Source organism: Chaetodon auriga, chromosome 19 (assembly GCF_051107435.1).
Source record: "Chaetodon auriga isolate fChaAug3 chromosome 19, fChaAug3.hap1, whole genome shotgun sequence".
Taxonomy (NCBI): domain Eukaryota; kingdom Metazoa; phylum Chordata; class Actinopteri; order Chaetodontiformes; family Chaetodontidae; genus Chaetodon; species Chaetodon auriga.
Window position 1 is genome coordinate 10,640,767 of NC_135092.1, and position 19,219 is coordinate 10,659,985.

At 39.7% G+C, this 19,219-nt stretch overlaps 1 protein-coding gene across 1 annotated transcript in view; it reads left to right on the forward strand.

The window, feature by feature from the left end:
• The window catches only part of LOC143338220 (transmembrane protein 132C-like), a 144,465-nt gene that overhangs the window by 105,119 nt on the left and 20,127 nt on the right, over positions 1–19,219 (forward strand). The window contains exon 6 of the mRNA XM_076758464.1: positions 17,151–17,294. Coding sequence (XP_076614579.1) covers positions 17,151–17,294 — 144 coding nt within the window. The remainder of the gene's footprint in view (positions 1–17,150; positions 17,295–19,219) is intronic.

Here is a 19,219-nt window from a genome sequence, read left to right on the forward strand (position 1 = left end):
GATAATCCTCACTTTGCTAAAGAAACATCTTATGTACTTTGCCAAGGGCTTCACACAGCTGGTTGTGGATTGTCTCTTGCTGTGAGCCTTTGACCTCTGCATGGTACAGACCTGCTCATATCTCTGCCAAATACGTGAAAGCATTTCCACTCTTTTCCAGTGGTGATTAAAAATATGTGACGAATTATTATTATGCATTGGTCCCTTAAAAAAGCCAAGCCTGAATATTTTTAAGTCAAAGCATGCCCTTTTTAATTGTCAGTAATCTGGTTAATACCGCTCTCAGAGTTTGCAGACTGAGAAGTTAATTGAGTTTGGATTTAGACAGTCCAAACATGGATGAATTGGCAAGTGGCTTCAGATTGCTAATTGTATTATGATAATGACTATGTAAATTGTTTTTCCAAAATGAAAGGAAAACCATTCGGTATGCTGCAAAGAGATAAGAATAGTTTTAATTTTCCTCAGTGATAATGGCCACGTAAAAATCTAATGCCTTGGAGCACTCCATAAACTTTCATTAAGGCAATTTGGTGAGGCAGCAGTTCACTGCTGATTTATGGTTTCTGGCCAGTGGAGTAGCCTTGAGACTTTGACTATATTTCTCAACTTTTAATGTCTTTAAAAGTGACCAGCTTTCTTTGTCAATGTTGGAATGACTTTTCCACTTAATAAACAGGGAAGTCAAGTGTTGCACAATGCACGCCTGGCGGCCAGGTGTTCAGGAAAGTGCAATCAGGAACATGCACTGAGAATAAACTTAACTTGATTTAATAAATAGAAGAAAGACAACAAAACCGAATGATGTTAAGAATGATAACTGTTTATACACATTTTTAAAATGATCGCGCAACGTAAAAACACAGGCAACAACAATGGTAAGGACAGAATACTGTAATAAGCAATAACGTTACTTAAACTAAGATGGATAAAACCATATAGATAAGGTCTCCAAAATGTGTCTGGAGACCTGATTAGATTCCCAATTATCTTTAGTCTTTTAATGATTTAAACATTGATTTGAACATTTAATCACCAAATGTATTCCTGAAATCTCTTATCGTACTCCTGGAGTGCAGAGTAGGCTAAAAGTGGCCAGTATGTGCAGCATATTGATAAGTTGAAAATGTTTGTTAGGTGCATCAACAGCAGGAACAAGGAACAGTAACACTGCACAGCTGCAAGCAAAGTTCCAGTAAACATGGCAGACAATCATATTTACTTACTTTCACTCAGACAAACATCTGTGAACTTGCACAGATGATTACTGACCAACTGGCTCACTTTCCTAATGGTGTATAAGAATGATCAAATAATAGTAGAAATAAGTACGTTTTTCTGCTGAATATCAAAACATCAGTCGAGCACAGATGGTGCAAAGAGAAAAATCTCTGTTGATATACATAAAGACCTGTCATCTGGGGCTTTGTGGAGGTTTAACATGCAGTGCAGAGCCATCAGAAAATACATTGAAGTGGTATCTGAAATGAACTGGAAGCCCATGAAGGGAGGATGGGATAAAAGTCTTTTGGCTGAATTTTCTTGACGTGGGAAGATTCTGCATGTGAAAAAAAAAAAAAAAAAAAAAAAAAGAAGGAAGAAAGAAAAAAGAAAAGTTGGAAAAATTCATTAAAAGTTGGACAATTTAAATTTAAGCTTTGCCCTGAAGTTTGTCCAACATGTCTGTTGACTTCCTCCAAGTTAGAGACATTTCTAATTTTTCATTGTGGCTCTGATTTTTGTACTTTTGTACTTTGGGATTTTACTTGTGGCCAAGAAAAAGTGACTTTAGTTTTTTCCTTGTAAGGTTAAAGTAACTTGAACTCTTACACTGCAGCAATGAAGGTGCACCTCGAAACAGCAGCCTTTTGTATAAGCAAAATTTCTACTGTTGTATCTATCTATCCGGTGGAAGTGATACACCAAAAACAGCATTTGCCGTGGTTGGAGAAGCTCTCCTCTTCTGTTAGTGATCATTCATGGTTGGCGACTTCAGTAAATTGTAAATTTAGACTCTCACTTTACGGTCTGGAGATGACATTTTCACTGCGGCACATATCAATAAGGTGGCACAAGCGGTCCATTACAACAACTGAAAACACATTTGTACAAAGTGCTCGATGGATGACATGATTTGTTGTTGCCTTTTAATCACATGATGCCAACTGTGCTACATTCCTCTGTGCCAGTGTTTTCAGTTCTTAGCTCATTAGCATTTATACAATACTGTTTTATCATCCATCAAGTGCACTGTATAGTAAGTATGCTTTAAAGCCAGATCAGTCAACAAATTGTTTGATTAAACTGGGTGTTAGTAGTTCACATCAATCTCCACCTCTGCAGCAGAACTTGAAGGTACACACCGATCATTGCTGGCACTCAACAGTGCTTGTCTGTGTGCAGAATGCCAGACACCTCTGTTCCATAAAACTCTCATCTCGCTCTGATGGCTTCTGGCCTACACTCCTACAGAGAAGCACACACATGCACACACTCATACAGTCTGCCAAACATGAAATGCAGGACTTATTGCTGTCTTGATTTGACAGCAGCTTCAGACAGAACGAAATGGTGAGTGAAGTTTGGCCAGTCCAGGAATAACCTCCCAAATAAGTTGTTACCGGAGGTTTATTTCTAGAGCTCTAGACATTCATCCTCCTGGCAACAATCACTGCATAAAAGCAAGAAAGATCAGCACTAGATATTCATCCCGAGGCCCCGTACGATGGCCATCATTTCAGAACAGCTCCTTTTCCAGAATAATTAAATAATTTGTATTATAGTCTAATCGATGACACAATATTCTGTCTTTTGTGGCTAGACTGGGTGTTTTAGACTGCTAGATCAATGCTGAATATGCCGCAGAAAACATTCATCTCAACAGGTAATTTACATCTGGGATAAACTTGATATTTTCTGAAAATGAAAGAAATGAGAGAAGACTTCTGGCATTGAGATGAAATAATTGCACTCGTTCTCAAAGTGCTTTCTCTTGTTTTTAGGAATATTTAACACGTCTTTATCTTCAAACAGAACAGAGTAAGAGAGACCGCTGTGCTTATGACAGGAAATTACATGTTATATTGGAAAATTCTTAAGAAGGAGCTGATTTGTGTTGGAAAACAGAATGAAATGTGAATTGATTTAAGAAGAGTATATTTGAGGACTCAGTAACAGATCCCATGGCTGCTATGACTGTCAAAACACACCAACAATGACGTTTGATTCTTCTTTTTTTAATAATAGGCCAATGCAGCGAGAGACATATTGCTTACATAAGTATACAGTATTTATTTCAACATAAACGTCTTTCAGATGTCTCTCAGATTGTTATGTGTGTCTGATATTATTATGGAAAGGATCCCTGCAGAAAGAGACCTTTTTTTTAAAGGGTAAGATCCATTTCGTTTAACCAGAAAGAGCCATTATATTGCTTATACCAAAGCCACCAGACTCCATTCACAGAAACAGTAATTTTGTCATTTTAACACACACTTCATTCAAGCTCGGCAGAAACAGAAAAAGAGTCACCAAAACCATTCACTGTTCCAACAATCCTCTTTATCTCTGGTCGGGTCAAAATAAACCCTGATTGGGAGAGGAGTGAGAAAGAGGGTGAACATCAGAGAAGCAGCGGGGGCAAACAGTGTGCCGAGCTGGAATAATTTTACATCTAACCTGGGAATTATTTTCACAGATTTAACAAGAGATTTTCCCAGTAAAAAACAATGATTTCCAGATAACTGAAATTCTGCTTGTGTGACACCTGTCTGTCATGCAGTGCATTCACTGCAGCAGCCCAGGCCCACGCAAGAACAGCCGCAGTAGTGCTGCTTTTTTTTCCCTCAATTGAATGTGTTGGGATTTTTGACTATAAATTTGAATTTGGAATATTCGTTGACAGCCCAAGTTCAGATGAAGAACTCTTGCACTGAAGTCTTATAGAGACTGTCAGTCTCAGTAGTTCTGTGGCTCATTTTATAACAGTACTCCCCCCTCCACCCACCTCGCTGTACCTTCTTCCTCTTACTTAACGAGAGGTCTTATGCATTATGGTGCCATTATGAACTCACTGAACGCAAGTTGTGAATACTTGGTCATTATCACAAAGACAAATGTCTGTACATTATTTGTACTTGCCTCATATGATATTGTTTTTTTGGATTCTAAAGGGAGTATCAGAGAGATAAAACCGTGTAACCCAGAACTAACAACGTAGATGGGAAGAGAGACAGTGAAAGCATTTCATTAACAAGCCTGAAAGGCAGAGAACACGCCGATGGAGAGTGCGCTACTTTTACTGCATCCTCCAATGAATTTTTGATCTTTCTCTTGCCACGCTGTGCCTCTCTGTTCGCTCATTAGAAGAGACAGCCAGTGTGGCCCCCATAGCTCTTTACAGTACATCCCAAATGCTATCATTAGCATTTTATTCATAGCCTCTGAAACTCACTCCATTTCAAACTCAATAACATTTGCTTTGTTCTCGCAGTCCCATAGCATTATAATCAGGGGCATTAGCGAGAGGCTCAACATTAGCTTGTTTTTTGGTCACGGGTGAGCGCCTTTGTTGAGAATAATTACAGTTTGGCCAAATGCAACTTTCTCCATATTGACTCCACACCAGCATTTGACAGATAGTGACAGACTGAGGCAACAGAATTAGTAAGACGTTGTGTCCTCTGCAGAGACGGGAAACAGATAAGTCAAAGAAAAAGCCCTCCTCATATCTGTAATTTACACACAGTGTTATCGTAGCATCAGGACCAGCCAGCGGTATTCAAGCAGGCTGCCATCAGTCACACTGTCATGCTGTCAGGGACTGTATTTGGAAATGGTCTGGCAGAGCACTAATAGGCTGTGCAGAGAGGCTATCCACTGGCATGCTAAGTGTCCTCAAGGCAGCATTAGCCATCTGAATGTGGCCATAATGCCCCCTTATAGCTTAATTAAGTCCTCTTGTGTATATAGGAGAATCTAATTTACTGTGCTATCTTTCTCCTGTGCATTTTGACAACATTAGTTCTCCCTTTCACTCTTCCCTTGTTGGATTCAGCCTTATGCACCAGGCTTGTTTCTTGCTCCTGGTCTTGATTATAATGTACTGCAAGTCTGAGAGAGAGACAGAAAGACATGAAGAAAGGCTGACAGAGAGAGAACAACACATGGTACACATGCCTGCATTAGAGACATACTACAGTGTGGGAGGTCATCCCACTGAAATGTGTTTGACATAGACAAATAAGAAGAATCCTTTTAACAAACTATGTAATGGTGACACTATTTCTACCTTGGCATTTCTATATTGCTTTTCTTATTACTTTTTTTTATATGTTATCGACCAGCATATCCGCCTGTATTGATATTAAGACTGTAACTACCAATCATTTTCATTATTGATTAATCTGCTGATGACTTTCTTAATTAGTCATATCATTGTCTAGTCTGTTAAATGTGGAAAAATCCAATTTCATATAGCCCAAGGTGATGTCCTAAAAAAGCAGCTCACATTGGAGAAGCTGGAAACATCCAGTAAAGTAGAATTACCTCCTCATAGTTGTTTGCAGCTGACACCCATGTCTGTCCAGACTCATATAATATACGTAGCAAAGAAACTACAAATTGTAATATCTGGATGGTTCACACACATCTTCAACCCAACAGCACAGAAGATCTTTACAATCAGCACAGTTTCAATGTGAATATGACACATGGTCACCATCTCCCCTTCTGTTCCTGAGTTATGGTGTTGAATAATGGCCAGAAAAGTGTTTTTGCAGAACATTAAGCTGTCGTAGTGAGGTTGAATTTTGACCCTTTGGATATAAAATATCATCACTATATCATTTTATACTATGAGACATTTGCCTGAAATTTTTGTCATAGTGAGAGTATGAATAATTGAGTTACAGCTAAAATTGTGTTTTTGAGGACACAGTGACCTTTGACTACCAAAATGAGTTCATTCTTCAGTCTAAGGTATACCTGGGATATCTTGTTCATAAGACTGGGATGGATGGACGGACAGATGAACAGTCTGAAATCATAATGCCTCAGGCCACGGCGGTCACCAGCGCAGCACAAAAAATACTCAAGCCATTATTCCATTATCAAAAATAGTTCCCATCAATTTTATGTTAATTGACTCATCAATTAATCAGCATATTAGTCAAATTTTAAGTTGAAATGGGGAACTTGCCAGCAAAAAGCTTGCTATTTGCATATCTGGCAAGCACGGAGTAACACTGCAGTTCATTTTGAGTCATGTTTCATTCAGCTATATTTCTGGTCACCACCAACTAAAAAATGTTTGGCTCTTTAGCAGCTAAATGCTCCTCTATGTTCACCAGCTCATCGCTAACTTTGTCTCTTTGTCTCTCTGTATAGCTCTGTAGAGTTGATGGGAACTGGAGGGTCAGGTGATAATTCACTACAAGCGACTCTTTTCACATCAAACCCAATCATTTGGTCCCATGTTATTAGAAAAATATTGATTATAGCTGCTTCAATGTGTACAAGAAGCCTGTATGATGTAGCGAGCTCATTCTAAGGCAACGAAAACACAAGTCTTATTTTTAGGTCATCATACCCAAATGAAATCAGAATATTATGTTGCTTTTCTGCCAAAAAATATGCCAATAGATCCCCTTAAATCTTAGACACTGGACCTTTAATCTAAAAGAACAAGATATGTATACTGTATATTATATATTGTATATTATAATTCTGAAAACAAACACAAACCAATGCATCGGTCACGTTAGAAGAGAGAAGTTTGCCCCTCTTGCTCAAGGACTTCAGCCAACCTGGCTTCAAGCTAGTTAGATAACCCTCATTTGCTCCACTGTAGCTGCTCTTTGGCTGCAGTCGCAGGAAAGTCAGCAGTTCGTGGTGGAGTGAATGCTCAGAACTGTGAGTATGAGGCAGCGTTGCAGAGAAAGTGCAACATTCCCTGGATGAATAACACACTCACTGTATGCAGTCTGTGGTTTGTTCATTTCAGCAGGCGGGGATGGCCCAAAAGTGGCAACCCTCCCATCACGAGAGAGTAAATCTATACGTAGATCTTAGATGCACGTATAGATTTACTAAATATTGCAGAACCTTACAGATCCAGGAAAAAAAAACTGACAGAAGCAGAGGACTGAGAGGAAAAAGGTGCAATTATAAATCTGTCTGCTGCTACTTCAGCACCACGGACAGCGCCATGGATTTATCAATACACAGCACAGTTAGATTCTAACTAGCACAAACCTCAGTCAGGTGAAGGATCAGTGAGGCAGGCAGACGAGACGAACATATTCAACATTCTGCGACTAGGGAAAGGAAAGGATGCATTTTGCTAACTAGGGGATGGCATCTCTCTTCACACTCCCTCAAATCGCCTACTGACTGTATGTCCCTCCTCTGTAGACGCATGCACTCAAAGTTTAGTTCTGTCCTCTCTCGATGTCAGTCAGGCTTTACTTTAAAGCTAAGCCTGTCCATTCCCTTAATTTGTTGTTGTGTGTTTGTTTATTTTTTTTGCTGGCTCGCCTTCCCCTCACCCTTTCCCCACTCTGTCAGTCTGGCTTGTCTTTTATTCAGCCAGCTAGGACGAGGGTCCAGCACAGTGCAGCTCTGCTGGCTTATTCTAATCAAACGGCCTCCAGAAACAGGAGAGGGGTCCTCAGAACATGGACGCGTTTTATCAGGGGCCGCCGATTTGCCACTGCTGACTTTGGCATTTCCTCGCCTAATGTTAAAGAGTGAGAAAGACCAGGGAGGCCTAATATTTAATCTTACTAAAAGTATTCAGTGCTCGCAGGTCACAATAACAAAATCCAGCAGACTGTCAGGCCAACAGGTTATGTAATAAATCAATATCTAATTAATGAGAAGAGTATAAATCACTGCGGGTCCTGAGTTAATAATCAATAATGGTATTTCTTACTCCTGGTCATGGCAGAATGCCCCCAAACTGCCCTCAACTCTTTATTTGCTAATACTGCAATTATAGCTGCTTTGCCAATTGTTTTAAATCAGTGGAGACACAGGAGTTGATTGTTCAGCTTATTTTACCCTCAGAAAAAAGACTTTCGCATTCAACTAACATGGATATGCAGACAACAAAAAAAGTCATTTTCCATCTTTTCTCCTACTCCATCACTTCCCCGTCATTTCAGTTATCAGCACCTCTCTCCGGCGTCTCTCTGACTTCAGCGTTGCGCTGCAGAATAACTTGGATCCTGCACCTTTCTCTGAAGCTATAACCGCAAAAAGATTACATTCTATGAACACTCCTCTCTCCCGCTGTTGTATCACCATTTCTAAAAAAAAAAAAAAAAAAAAAAGTGAAAAGAATGTTGATTCCTCCTGCCTTTGCTTTCATTTCATCTCTCGCTATAGGCTGTGAGATGTTCGGATGTTTGCGAGTGGCAGGGGGAGCGGTAGAGGTGCTGGAGGGAACAGGCTTTTTATTGATAATTGATATGAACTGAATAGCTGAGAGTGCTGCAGTGGCAATATAAATCGTACTTGCAGCACTCACTGAGCTGTAGGCCGACACAGCACAGGACCTGTGAGCTTACTGTCAGTCTCAGCCAGTTAGTGAATAGTTAAGCTGGGGTTCTCTGGAAGTCAGAGGCATCTGTTCAGTCAATGAATAATAAATTGCTGGCCAGTGTTAAGCAGTGTTGAGGGGCCTGATCTAAGCTAAACATATCTCAGATGTCTCCTTCCACTCCTCTGCTTTTCCCTTTGAATAAGTATCTATCATTAGTCATGTTGTGTGTTCTCTTACACCTTCTCAGGTGCAGGATGTACTTTAACAATTCATCACACGCATAAGGTGGTAATGTGATTCTGTTGTTAATTACTGTATGTTGCTTCATTTTGTGTACATAGCAACAATAATATCATTCTACATGTAGCCAGAGGGCCACATGTTTATTCAGGAAAAGCCACTATTTATCTTTGATCGTTTTATTTCTGCTCGCAGCCAGAGCAAGCTTCTCGACCATTGTTCCCTAAAAGATTGCAGCATGGTGGTGCAGTGGTTGGCACTGTCACCTCAGCAAGAAGATAATGGGTTTCAATCCAGCAGACAGCCAGAGCACCCCTGTGTGAAATTTGGATATTTACTCCATGTCCAGGTCCTTAATTTCCCCCCAAAGTAAAGCTTGTGAGGTTAACTGGCCACTTTTAGAGTGTTTTCACACCTGTAGTTTGGTTCATTTTGTCCAGACCAAGGAAATATACTATATATAAGATAAGATAGTGACTCTTATATACAAAGTACATCAATGTGAACACAGTTTGTGTTCATGCTGGCATTTTCCAAAACAAAGAAGAGCTGTGAGCTGCCGTATGGACTGAGCCGTAACTAACTGATTGGGCACTTTTGGTGATTGTCAGCATCATTGCTGCTCACATGGAGCCACATAAAATCTGATTCCAGTGCAATGGAACAAATATATATAAAAACAGAGATTTTGTACTGTAATATTACAGGAGGACAGTAGCTGCGTGGTCAATGTTTCAGTCACTTCCATTGAGCAATTTTCCATTGATTAGATGTCTAAAAGGTAGAGTCTAGGCTAAAATTGGGGTAATTTGGTTCAATAGCTTAGTAGATGTCTAGTATTAGCCTGGATGTTGTTTCAGTGTCTTTTCAACAGCTACATAGGCATTTATCAGACGTTCAATAAATGTCTAAGTTGGATGTCTACTAAACTTTTAGTTTTCAACTTATTTTCGTCAGGGTTTAACTTTGCTGTTTAATCTGCGTCTTTTAGATAAAGAATAAATAACACAGATAGCCTGTTATAGTGAAGTCTTTTATTTGAAAATTTCCATAACTTCAACACATAATTATGCAAATAATAGGAAATTAAAATATGAAAAAAAAAAAAAAAAAAACATTGGATAACAGGAAAAACCAAGCCTGATAAGAAACATGCATTAATTTATTAAGAGAAAAATGTAATTATCCAGGCCAATAAAAACAAACACAATAAAAAAAAAAAAAAAGGGAGAGCATCATCTCTAAGGTCACCTGGCAAAAAAAAAAAAAAAAAAATCCTGAATCTGTTGAATGACCATAAACACATTACCCAAATAAACAGAATTGAGCAGATTCCTTTTTCCTGGGCTTCATCTAACAAGTACAAGGAACAAGTAATGTGAGAATTCAGTCTTTAAAATTCATGGCAAAAGTCTAAATAACCTTTTTTTTTCCTTAAAAATGCATATTGGAAAGGTTGTTTATAGACAGGACAGTCATTCAACTAAATCTGTGGCAACTATGGATCAAGACAGCAGAGCAGATGTGCCTCGTCTGGTGTAAAAGATGGAAGGGTTGACGTATGCTGAATGCCAGGCGTGTGATATTATCATAGTGTATGATAGCATAGAAAGGTGTAGATGATAGATGGTAGAAGAGTGTATGAGCCTCCACCACCAATTCAGGCATGGCATGTAGAGTGTCACATGACTCTCTTAGAAATTGTTATCACATCATCTGTAATGTTAAAAGAAAGAAAAAATATCCTTCATAATTAACAGTTACAGCTTCATTTCACACTCACTGTTTCACACAGAATGTCAACATTGACAAAGCTTGAGTTCAGGGCTGGACTGGGACATAAATAAATAAATCAGTAGCCCTGGCATTTGGCCCAGAGCAGCTCACTACAAACAGCCGGACACTTCCTATCCTTGCACACAGCTTCAGAGCATGTGGTGTGCTACAACTTACCTTTAGCAAAAAGGGCTTCATGGCCCCTGAGGTGGGGAGGATAAGGCACACTGGAACAAATGAGAGGAGTGAGGGTGACCTGTAATACAGAGGGGAGATGGGGAGGATGGGACAGAGACTGATAAATGATTGAGCCACATGATCACACAATGCATTTTGAAAACTGGTTGCCGTGAATACATTTTCAAAGTAGGAAAATATGAGCAGAATACTGCTGTGCTGCCTGCATGGGGTGTTATGAAAAAGTGAGCTTAGTACTGAGAAACTAACTAAATAAGAATCCATTTTTTTGAACACTATGACTTCAAGTTTCCCTGGGTTTTTGTTTTTGAGTCCAAAACAAACGATACAGACGGCAGACGCTCAGAATCTTTAGTTTTACGCTCTGTATCTACATTCATTTCAGGGGTGGATGCAACAGACCAAAACTGGCAGCACCTGCAGCCTAAACATGTTCCTCCACACTCCTCTGCATGGTCAAATTCTACTGCCAAGGCAGCTGAACCGTTTACATGCTTTAATACCAACAAAAGACATTCCTAACACCACTGCAATGCCTGCTTCTCTCTCCTGATATTGGATTCAGTAAATCTATCAGGATATCCTCTTGCAATTAATACTTAAACACATCATATCTCTGAACATGGATCTCGACATATTGAACTGGTCTCAGCTGTAAAATGCCACCCCTGATAGTGTGCCTCTTTATACAGTAATATTACATTTTTTACTGCATTTTTTACTGCTTTCGAACATTGTACCAGACTATTGTTCTACTGTAGTATGCATACCAGTGTTTGAGGTTAAACCATCTTTGTTCCATCTCATGCATGAGGACGGGGGTACTACAGATATACCTCGTTCTGAGAAATGACAAGACAGTTGCAGCCGCACGAGAGCAGGAGCAAATCATGTAATCTGAAATGCGAATATAAAGACTTGGAAATGGAAACAAAATATGTAATGATCTTTAGAAAATATGGTCTATAATATAATTAGCCAGTGAATCCTGGTCTATATTAGAACTGAAGCATACACGTTATGTTGCAAATACATCTATTGCTCAGTGGGTTTTAACAGGAGAGCTGTTGTATCACATGTATTAGGACTCAAGCTCAACACACCTCTGATTGAACTACTTTTCTGATACCTAGAATGCAGTCTTTGCATCCCTTTAGATGGGAGATTAGGAGATTTAATACACATTCACAGTTGGACGACTGTCTTTACGTTTGACCTCGGGTGACTCCAAAGACTCTAATGACTGCTTTTCCAACAGCCGGGAGCACTAATGACCCAAGTAACATCAATGACTTTTCTGATGTATCGAGGAAAATCCTCTCACTCACATGGGGAGTGTGATACATATGCGTTACCTTGGTAAGTATGATCAGGAGATCACTTTCTTAACAATGAACGATAAATAGATTTAGTTTTGTTTTTGGCTATATGTTAAAATCCCTCATCTACTCTCAAAAAGTCCAGTGACTGGTCAGCGTAGTTTTCAGATCAAAAACAAACCACACCTCAGTCCACTTGGTGATGGACACCTTTTGTTTAGCGCAGGCTTTGATTGACAGCATTCACACAGGCCTAATTGAACTGCTCTACATGGGCACCAGTTTGTTTAAATTGTTTAAATTGAACCAAACAGATTAGGTGTGAAAGCACCTTCATTTCCTCCTACAGTCCCAAATAAATGAGATCAGATACATTGGCAACTTCAAATTGCCAGTAGCTGTAAATTGGAGTGTGAATTGTTGTCTGTCTATATCTGTTAACCCTGTGACAGACCTATCCAAGATTCAAGGAATTTATTGTCATGTGCATTAAAATGGCCCGAATACGCTTCTGTGCCACAGTGGGTGTTCACAGAAAGTACAACCATTTCACATGGGAAGAAAAGTGTCAAAAATCCCCGACAACGCGATATATGGCACGAATAGGCAAACATAATTAACTGCAACTTGAAGCAGACTGGCAGTGAAGTATGGACGCTGAATGTGTAGCAGTCTTTTGAGCCGTACTTGGAAACTGCTTATCATCTGTAGTGATTTTCCCCTGTACGTGTTTGTGGTTTTAAAATAGATTCATCAAGGCCAAACGATGCCGTCAACCCATTATGCTTGATCCCCATAGATTAAATTAGTCATTGTGTAACGCTACGGCGTGGCCACACAATTGCAAGGTTTCAGCATCAAACACGGAGAGGAATCCAAAATGGTTTCAGACATCCTCCATGGCCACCCAGTCGCCAGATCTCAGGAAAATGTTGCTCCAACTTTTGCACCTTTGATTCCACCACACCAGCGTCTGTCCTTGAGGTCGTCTGCCACCTTATACACATCATTCACACACAACCATATCAGCCCCCGCACACTCCACCCTTGTACCGCGGCTGCACAGAAGCGTAATGGCCTTTTATCGATTCTTCCTTCTCTCGTCGTCTTTCTCTTCTCCTTTCTTGCTCTCTTCTTGCACTGCAATGAGAGGTTGTTAAGATAAGCTGCAGCGTGAGGAGAGAGCCATGCCTCCTCTTTCTTTGGGCAGGGCAGCAAGGGTGTGTTTGCGCTTCAGTGTGCATGTCAGCATTAATTTATGTGTGTGCGTATATACTGTATGTAGTGTGTGCTTGTGGGCTAATAATAAAGCCACTTGGAGACATGACTGTTTATCTGCTGTTGTGTACAAATAGGCCCCATGAATAGGACACACGTTTCATCCTCTCATAACCCCAGGAGGGTATTAGGCAGCCAGGCGATGCTCGATGAGAGGTAGGCGGATTTCATGGAAAAATATATTGTCTTTTGGGCCTCATGCTTCACTCCAGCTGTCTCGCTAAATTTCACTTCACTCCAGCTGGGAGATCATGTGTTTATGATCGGGAGCAGTACATCTGAGTTCACTGAACATTCAGTTCTTTGTGGAGCAAACAGTCTCCATAATACACGTTGAAGCTCATTAAGACCTCTCTTCTCACGGTGTTGCTCCGCTGTTAATGACTCATTAGGTGAAGGTGACGCTTCATCACATATAGAAGCACAGAGCATACATACAACACTCTTTATAGGCTCCTATTGTCACCAGAGACTGTACATTGTGATGTATTTATGAGCAAAAAATGCTCAGCGAGGAATAGTTGATGTGAAGGTCTCAAATGGTGAGTGCTGGCTTTATAGCATACAATGTGCACAAATGAGAAATGTGATTCAGACTCAAATTTTAGAGACTGAGAGGTGGTATACTTCCTACCATACTAACTTGAACACGTCCAGCATACGCCCACATGTCCATATTATATCATCATGAACCTGAAATGCATTTGAAGCCTGATGATTTTGCCTCAGCTATGTACAGAATAGCACTAAATAGCTCATTTTCACCAGAACATCATAATACCTCATCTCCCCCCTGCCTCTTCCCCGACTTCCAGGAGCAGATTCGGCGTCCCTTGCGGCAGGCTAAACAAATTCACAGATGCTGTGAGAGAGATTTGAGATAAACTGTGACAGTTATTCACACATTTAAAAATATGTGAATATGTAAGAAAAGCTTTGGATCACCCCTTTCTCAAAAGGAGGTTTAAAAATGCAGAAGTTCAAGGTGAAATGACTGGAAACCTCAGTGAAAAGCTGGGATTGGATTTTCATTGTTCGTTTCAAAAGACCCTGAATAGATGGTGGACAGCAATAACACTGCTCGTGTCAGAGCACGGAGTCATCTCTCTGTGATTGTGCTTCGAGTAAGAAAGTCCTGCTCAATTTCACTCTTTTTATTTTTTTTAACCTTTTCATGATGGTGGTGTAGTGAGGTGGTGGTTAAATAAGTATGAGGACATAACATTTAAGAAGCAACTGTGGCACCTGCTCATATTTTTGGTCCTCAATTCATGGGCGAAGAAAAGTGAGTTTTGGACCCACTTGCCAGGAGTTTTACTGTAACACCAGCCTGTTGTGAGACAGTTGTTGCCTTCACCTTCAGTTGAGAAGGATGAATTTTAAAAACGATAATCTCTATTTTTCCATTCTTCAAAGAGGATCTAAGTGTAGACTATTGGCAATCAGCAGACACTTCCAAACAGGTGTCAGAGAGAGCTATCCGAAAACAGAAAAATATGACGCGTGAGAGAGAAGGTGAGAGAGAGTTCCTGAATCTACTGTCGAGTTTTAAATGATGGATTTTTTTTTTTCCTCAGAAGGAGCATGGGGTTGCAGAAACAAGGCAAAGAGAGAGGCACCAGTTTTGATGAACAAAGAGCTGTCTGGAGACCAGTTTTCCTTTTGCCTTTCAAAGGTTTAGGCCCCTTAGTAGTCTTTTTATTGAAACTAAGCTGTGATAAGCAGGATCCGCTGTTATAGCACATCCTCTGTACAACCAACACACCGAGAGCTCAAGGATTACCAGACGTTGTCTTAATTGATCTCATTATCTTCTTCCTGCTCCTCTGTAATGCCTTCGATTCTCGAGTGTATCATGTGATATCTCTTGAACGTCGGCAATTTGACATAAAGTATTATTGTCTCTCTTTTTTTTCCACTCAAGTTGAGTTCCAGGGAGAATAGCTGTAAAAGACTCAAATGACTGTTGTGGGATCCTGTTGTGTACTATTAAAGGGGAACTCCACTATTTTCCGAATCAAAGTCCTCAACTCTGCTTGAGGCTAGCGGCTCGAGGCTACTTTACTCCTGACGAGACTGTCAGTGGTCAAGGTGCATTGTGGGAGAAGAAGGGTGAAGAAGAAGAATGTGTGCAACAACCAAAAAACGTGTTTCTGGTTCTGCTGCATTGATTTTGGTCCTTTTTTCAGTGTCCATTGTGAGCCTGACAGTGTTTTAGGGCGAACACATAATATAATAAATGTTTCGAACACACTATAATTTAGCAGTAAGCAGATGTGTTTATTCATGTTTTTGCTAACAACTGTAACTCCTGTGGGTACCTGTGAGTGAGGTAAAAAGATAATTAATAACAATGGCAAAACAGCTGTAATAATTTCAAACATGTCTTCATAGGCGTCTTCATAAGTCTAATTGCTGACAAATATGTGACATTAATGAATACTTAAAATGTCCTTATAGCTGCATACAACTTTTTCTTTTCATTGCATAAAGTGGTCATCTTAAGGACTGTTGTCAGGCAAAACAAACGATTTGAAAAGAAGCTCTTCAAATGTGATTGTGATTTTTTTTTTTTTTTTTTTGACATTTTCTGTTGTTAATAGCAAAAACAATTGACAGTGAAAACAGCTGTTACAGTGTCAGAGACATCCTTAAGTGCACACAGTCACACAAGTCTGGTGACAACACAGTTCAGTTTGTGAGCACATGAGATCCCACATCAACAGTGAGGCTTCTGATCAACACTAAACATGGCACATATTTTATTTTTACATTTCTGTTTCATTTTTAGCCTCTCAGATCTGCTGATCAACACTGTTAAATGTCAGCTTGAAAAAAAGGAGTTGAGAGCTTTTACTGTTTTAGGTCCAACACTATGAAACAGCCTCCCCCTCAGCGAAGTTTATGTTGTTTTGTTTGCAGTTATTGCGCATTTCTCAGGTCATTTGTAATGTGCATGTAGTATTTTACTCCTGCTGTGTATTATTTGTATTTTATTTTATTTTAGTCTTCGTGTGTGTGTGTGTGTGTGTGTGTGTGTGTGTGTGTGTGTTTATATAAAGCACTTTGTAACTAGTGCTTTGAAACATGCTATAATAAGTATCATCTAATAAATATTTTACTTGGCATGGCATACAAATGCAAGTGTCTCACTACTGTTTAATCACATTTAATCATCATTACACTTATTATGTCTATTTCATTTAGAGGCACTTAGTATGTCAAGGAATAAACCAAAAGGTTATACAATTAAGTTTAGTGGAAATGAGGTGCTCTTCGAGTGAGCTCTCTATGACTCTAAGCAGCAGCAGGGATTCTGCTGGAAGAACTTAACGAGGGAACTAATCTCACCCAAAAGACATACATGAATATCCTGTCTTAGCACATGCAGGAAGGGGGAGGTGGTAGATGGGACAGAGCTGCAGCAATAAATGGCGATAGCATGAAAGTATCAGCAGCATAATAGTGAGATGTGTTTGAAAGGCTGCTAGCTACATCTGTATAAATATAATTAGATGTTACTCATCTGATGGTTCTATTTAAATGAATTTGTAATAATAAATGGTAGTAATTCAAATGAGAAAAGTGTTGTTCATACTCACATAGAGCCAACATAGCTCCATTAAAAGGTGCCTATACTGACAACCCCACAGCTGTCTAATTAACATGTTGTAGGCGTGTATTTAACACGTGACGAGATTGTAAGCAGAACACTGTAAAGTTGGATCAAAAAGGATTATTCACTCTCTTGTTCGCCCTAACACTGCTATGTTTATTTCTGTTTTCCCTTGCAGGACACTGAGATCCTGAACACGGCTGTCCTCACAGGGCGAACAGTTGCCGTGCCAGTAAAGGTCATCACCGTAGGAACAGACGGAGCGGTGTCTGATGTAACAGAGTCCGTGGAGTGCAAGTCAACAGATGAACAGGTTATCAAGGTTAGTGGGCATGCGTTTTGAGCAGCTGCTTTTTATTTTACCTTTTTCCAATTTGTCTTAATTGTTGTCTCCTTTGTGATCAGCTTTCTCGTGGTACGTGACGGGTGAGCAGATTGAACAATAGGTAGCTGTGGTGTAGAAGTTTTTTGTGTTCATTAGTCTGGGAAGCAGGTGCTGAATTTCCAACAAACCAGGACCCGGCGTGTGTTTTTTTTTTTTTTTTTTTGTTAAATAGTACGCCAGATACTGAGAGCTTCTTCTCAGTTCACAGATCAATACATCAGAAATTCTAAAAAAGAAAGAAAGCTAATAACAGATGAGTAAGGGGAACTATAGAACCATATTGATAGATAAAATGCCCTAATACCTTGAATCTTTGTTTCCATTGATCTGGCAATCCAGTTGACAATGAATGTCTTTTTTGACAAAAAAAAAAAAAAAAAAAAAAAAAAAGAAAGTAAAAAAAACCCTCTGCTGAAGAGGAAATGTTAGAGGTGAAGATATTCTAATCTAAATAAATTGTCATTTTATTGTGAGGAGTCACAGACCAAAAATACGAGCAGTGTTTCTAGAGAGGGGGAGCTGAATATAAAAAAGTTAGAACAGTTAAAGACATTTTTTAAAAAGACTCTACTATTCTGTGCTTGTGTTTGATCATCTTGTCGCCTGACATCTATTCTTCTATCTGATATGGAAGAGCCAAAATTCAAGAGGACAGCAGCTCTGATTCAGAATAGGCAAAAGTTGCTGTTTATTCTTATTGCTGCTTTAAGGGTGAATAATGTCAACACAACTCTAATTTTTCTCTGCTGCTGGTTTTACTCGCTTACAGATAATGTGAAAATAATGTTATTGCAGTATGTATACAGGAAGAGGAAGGTAATACCAAGGATCCATCTGTGAAAAGTTCCACTCAATGCCCCCTATGCAAGGTTATTCAGAGAACCCTTCTGTAATGCAATGGTTCCAGCCGGAGCCCTTTTACATTCAAAGGGTTTCATCTAGAAACCATCCAGGCGGCTCCCAGCATAGCCTTTTTATAAGGGTGTCACCTATAATCCACTTGTCTTCTGAGGGTTCTACAAAGAATCATATTGTATTCTAAAGATGAGGCCAAAAAATTATTAAATCCCATATACCCTATATTGTGGTCATCAATCATTTTGTTAATTAATGTTACGATTACCAGTGTTTAAACTGAGAAAACATTTGAAGGAAACACTGTAACAATGATGCATAAGGAGGGGACACTCTCAAAGAATAAACCAACAGAACAGGAGAGGTGGAGGGGAGAAAGTCCCGGGGGAACCAGTCAAAAGCCACAAGTGATAAAAGGTTTATTAAAAACAGTGGACGAATAAAAGAATAATCAGCGAAACATTTCCCTGAACCAAAAATTCATAAACTCTGACATGCAATATTGCAAAATACCTGGCTGCTCTATGAGATCGCCTGTGTTCCCCTATCAAAGAAGTGTAGAGGAAAGCACTGGGACACCTACAAGGGGGTTGCTCCAAGCCAATGGTTCAGGTATGTGGATGACACCTGGGTGAAGATCAAGAGCCAGGAATTAGGCTCTTTTACAGATCACATCAACTCAGCGGATCAAAACATCACGTTCACTAGAGAGGAGATAAGTGGGAACCAACTACCATTTTTGGACTGTGTTACAAAGATGGGGGCAGAGGACAAGCTTCAAGTGGAGGGAGACCAGAAGTCCGACCGTACTGACCAACATCTCATGTTTGACTCTCATCATCCACTGGAGTAGAAACTGTGAGGGATCCGTTACTCACAGCATCGGGCTGAGACTGTATCCACACTCTCTGAGGCTAGAGTCAAAGAACATAATCACATCAAACAAGCATTGAAACGTTGTGGTTATCCAGAGTGGGCATCCATCAAAACACACACAAAACACAAGA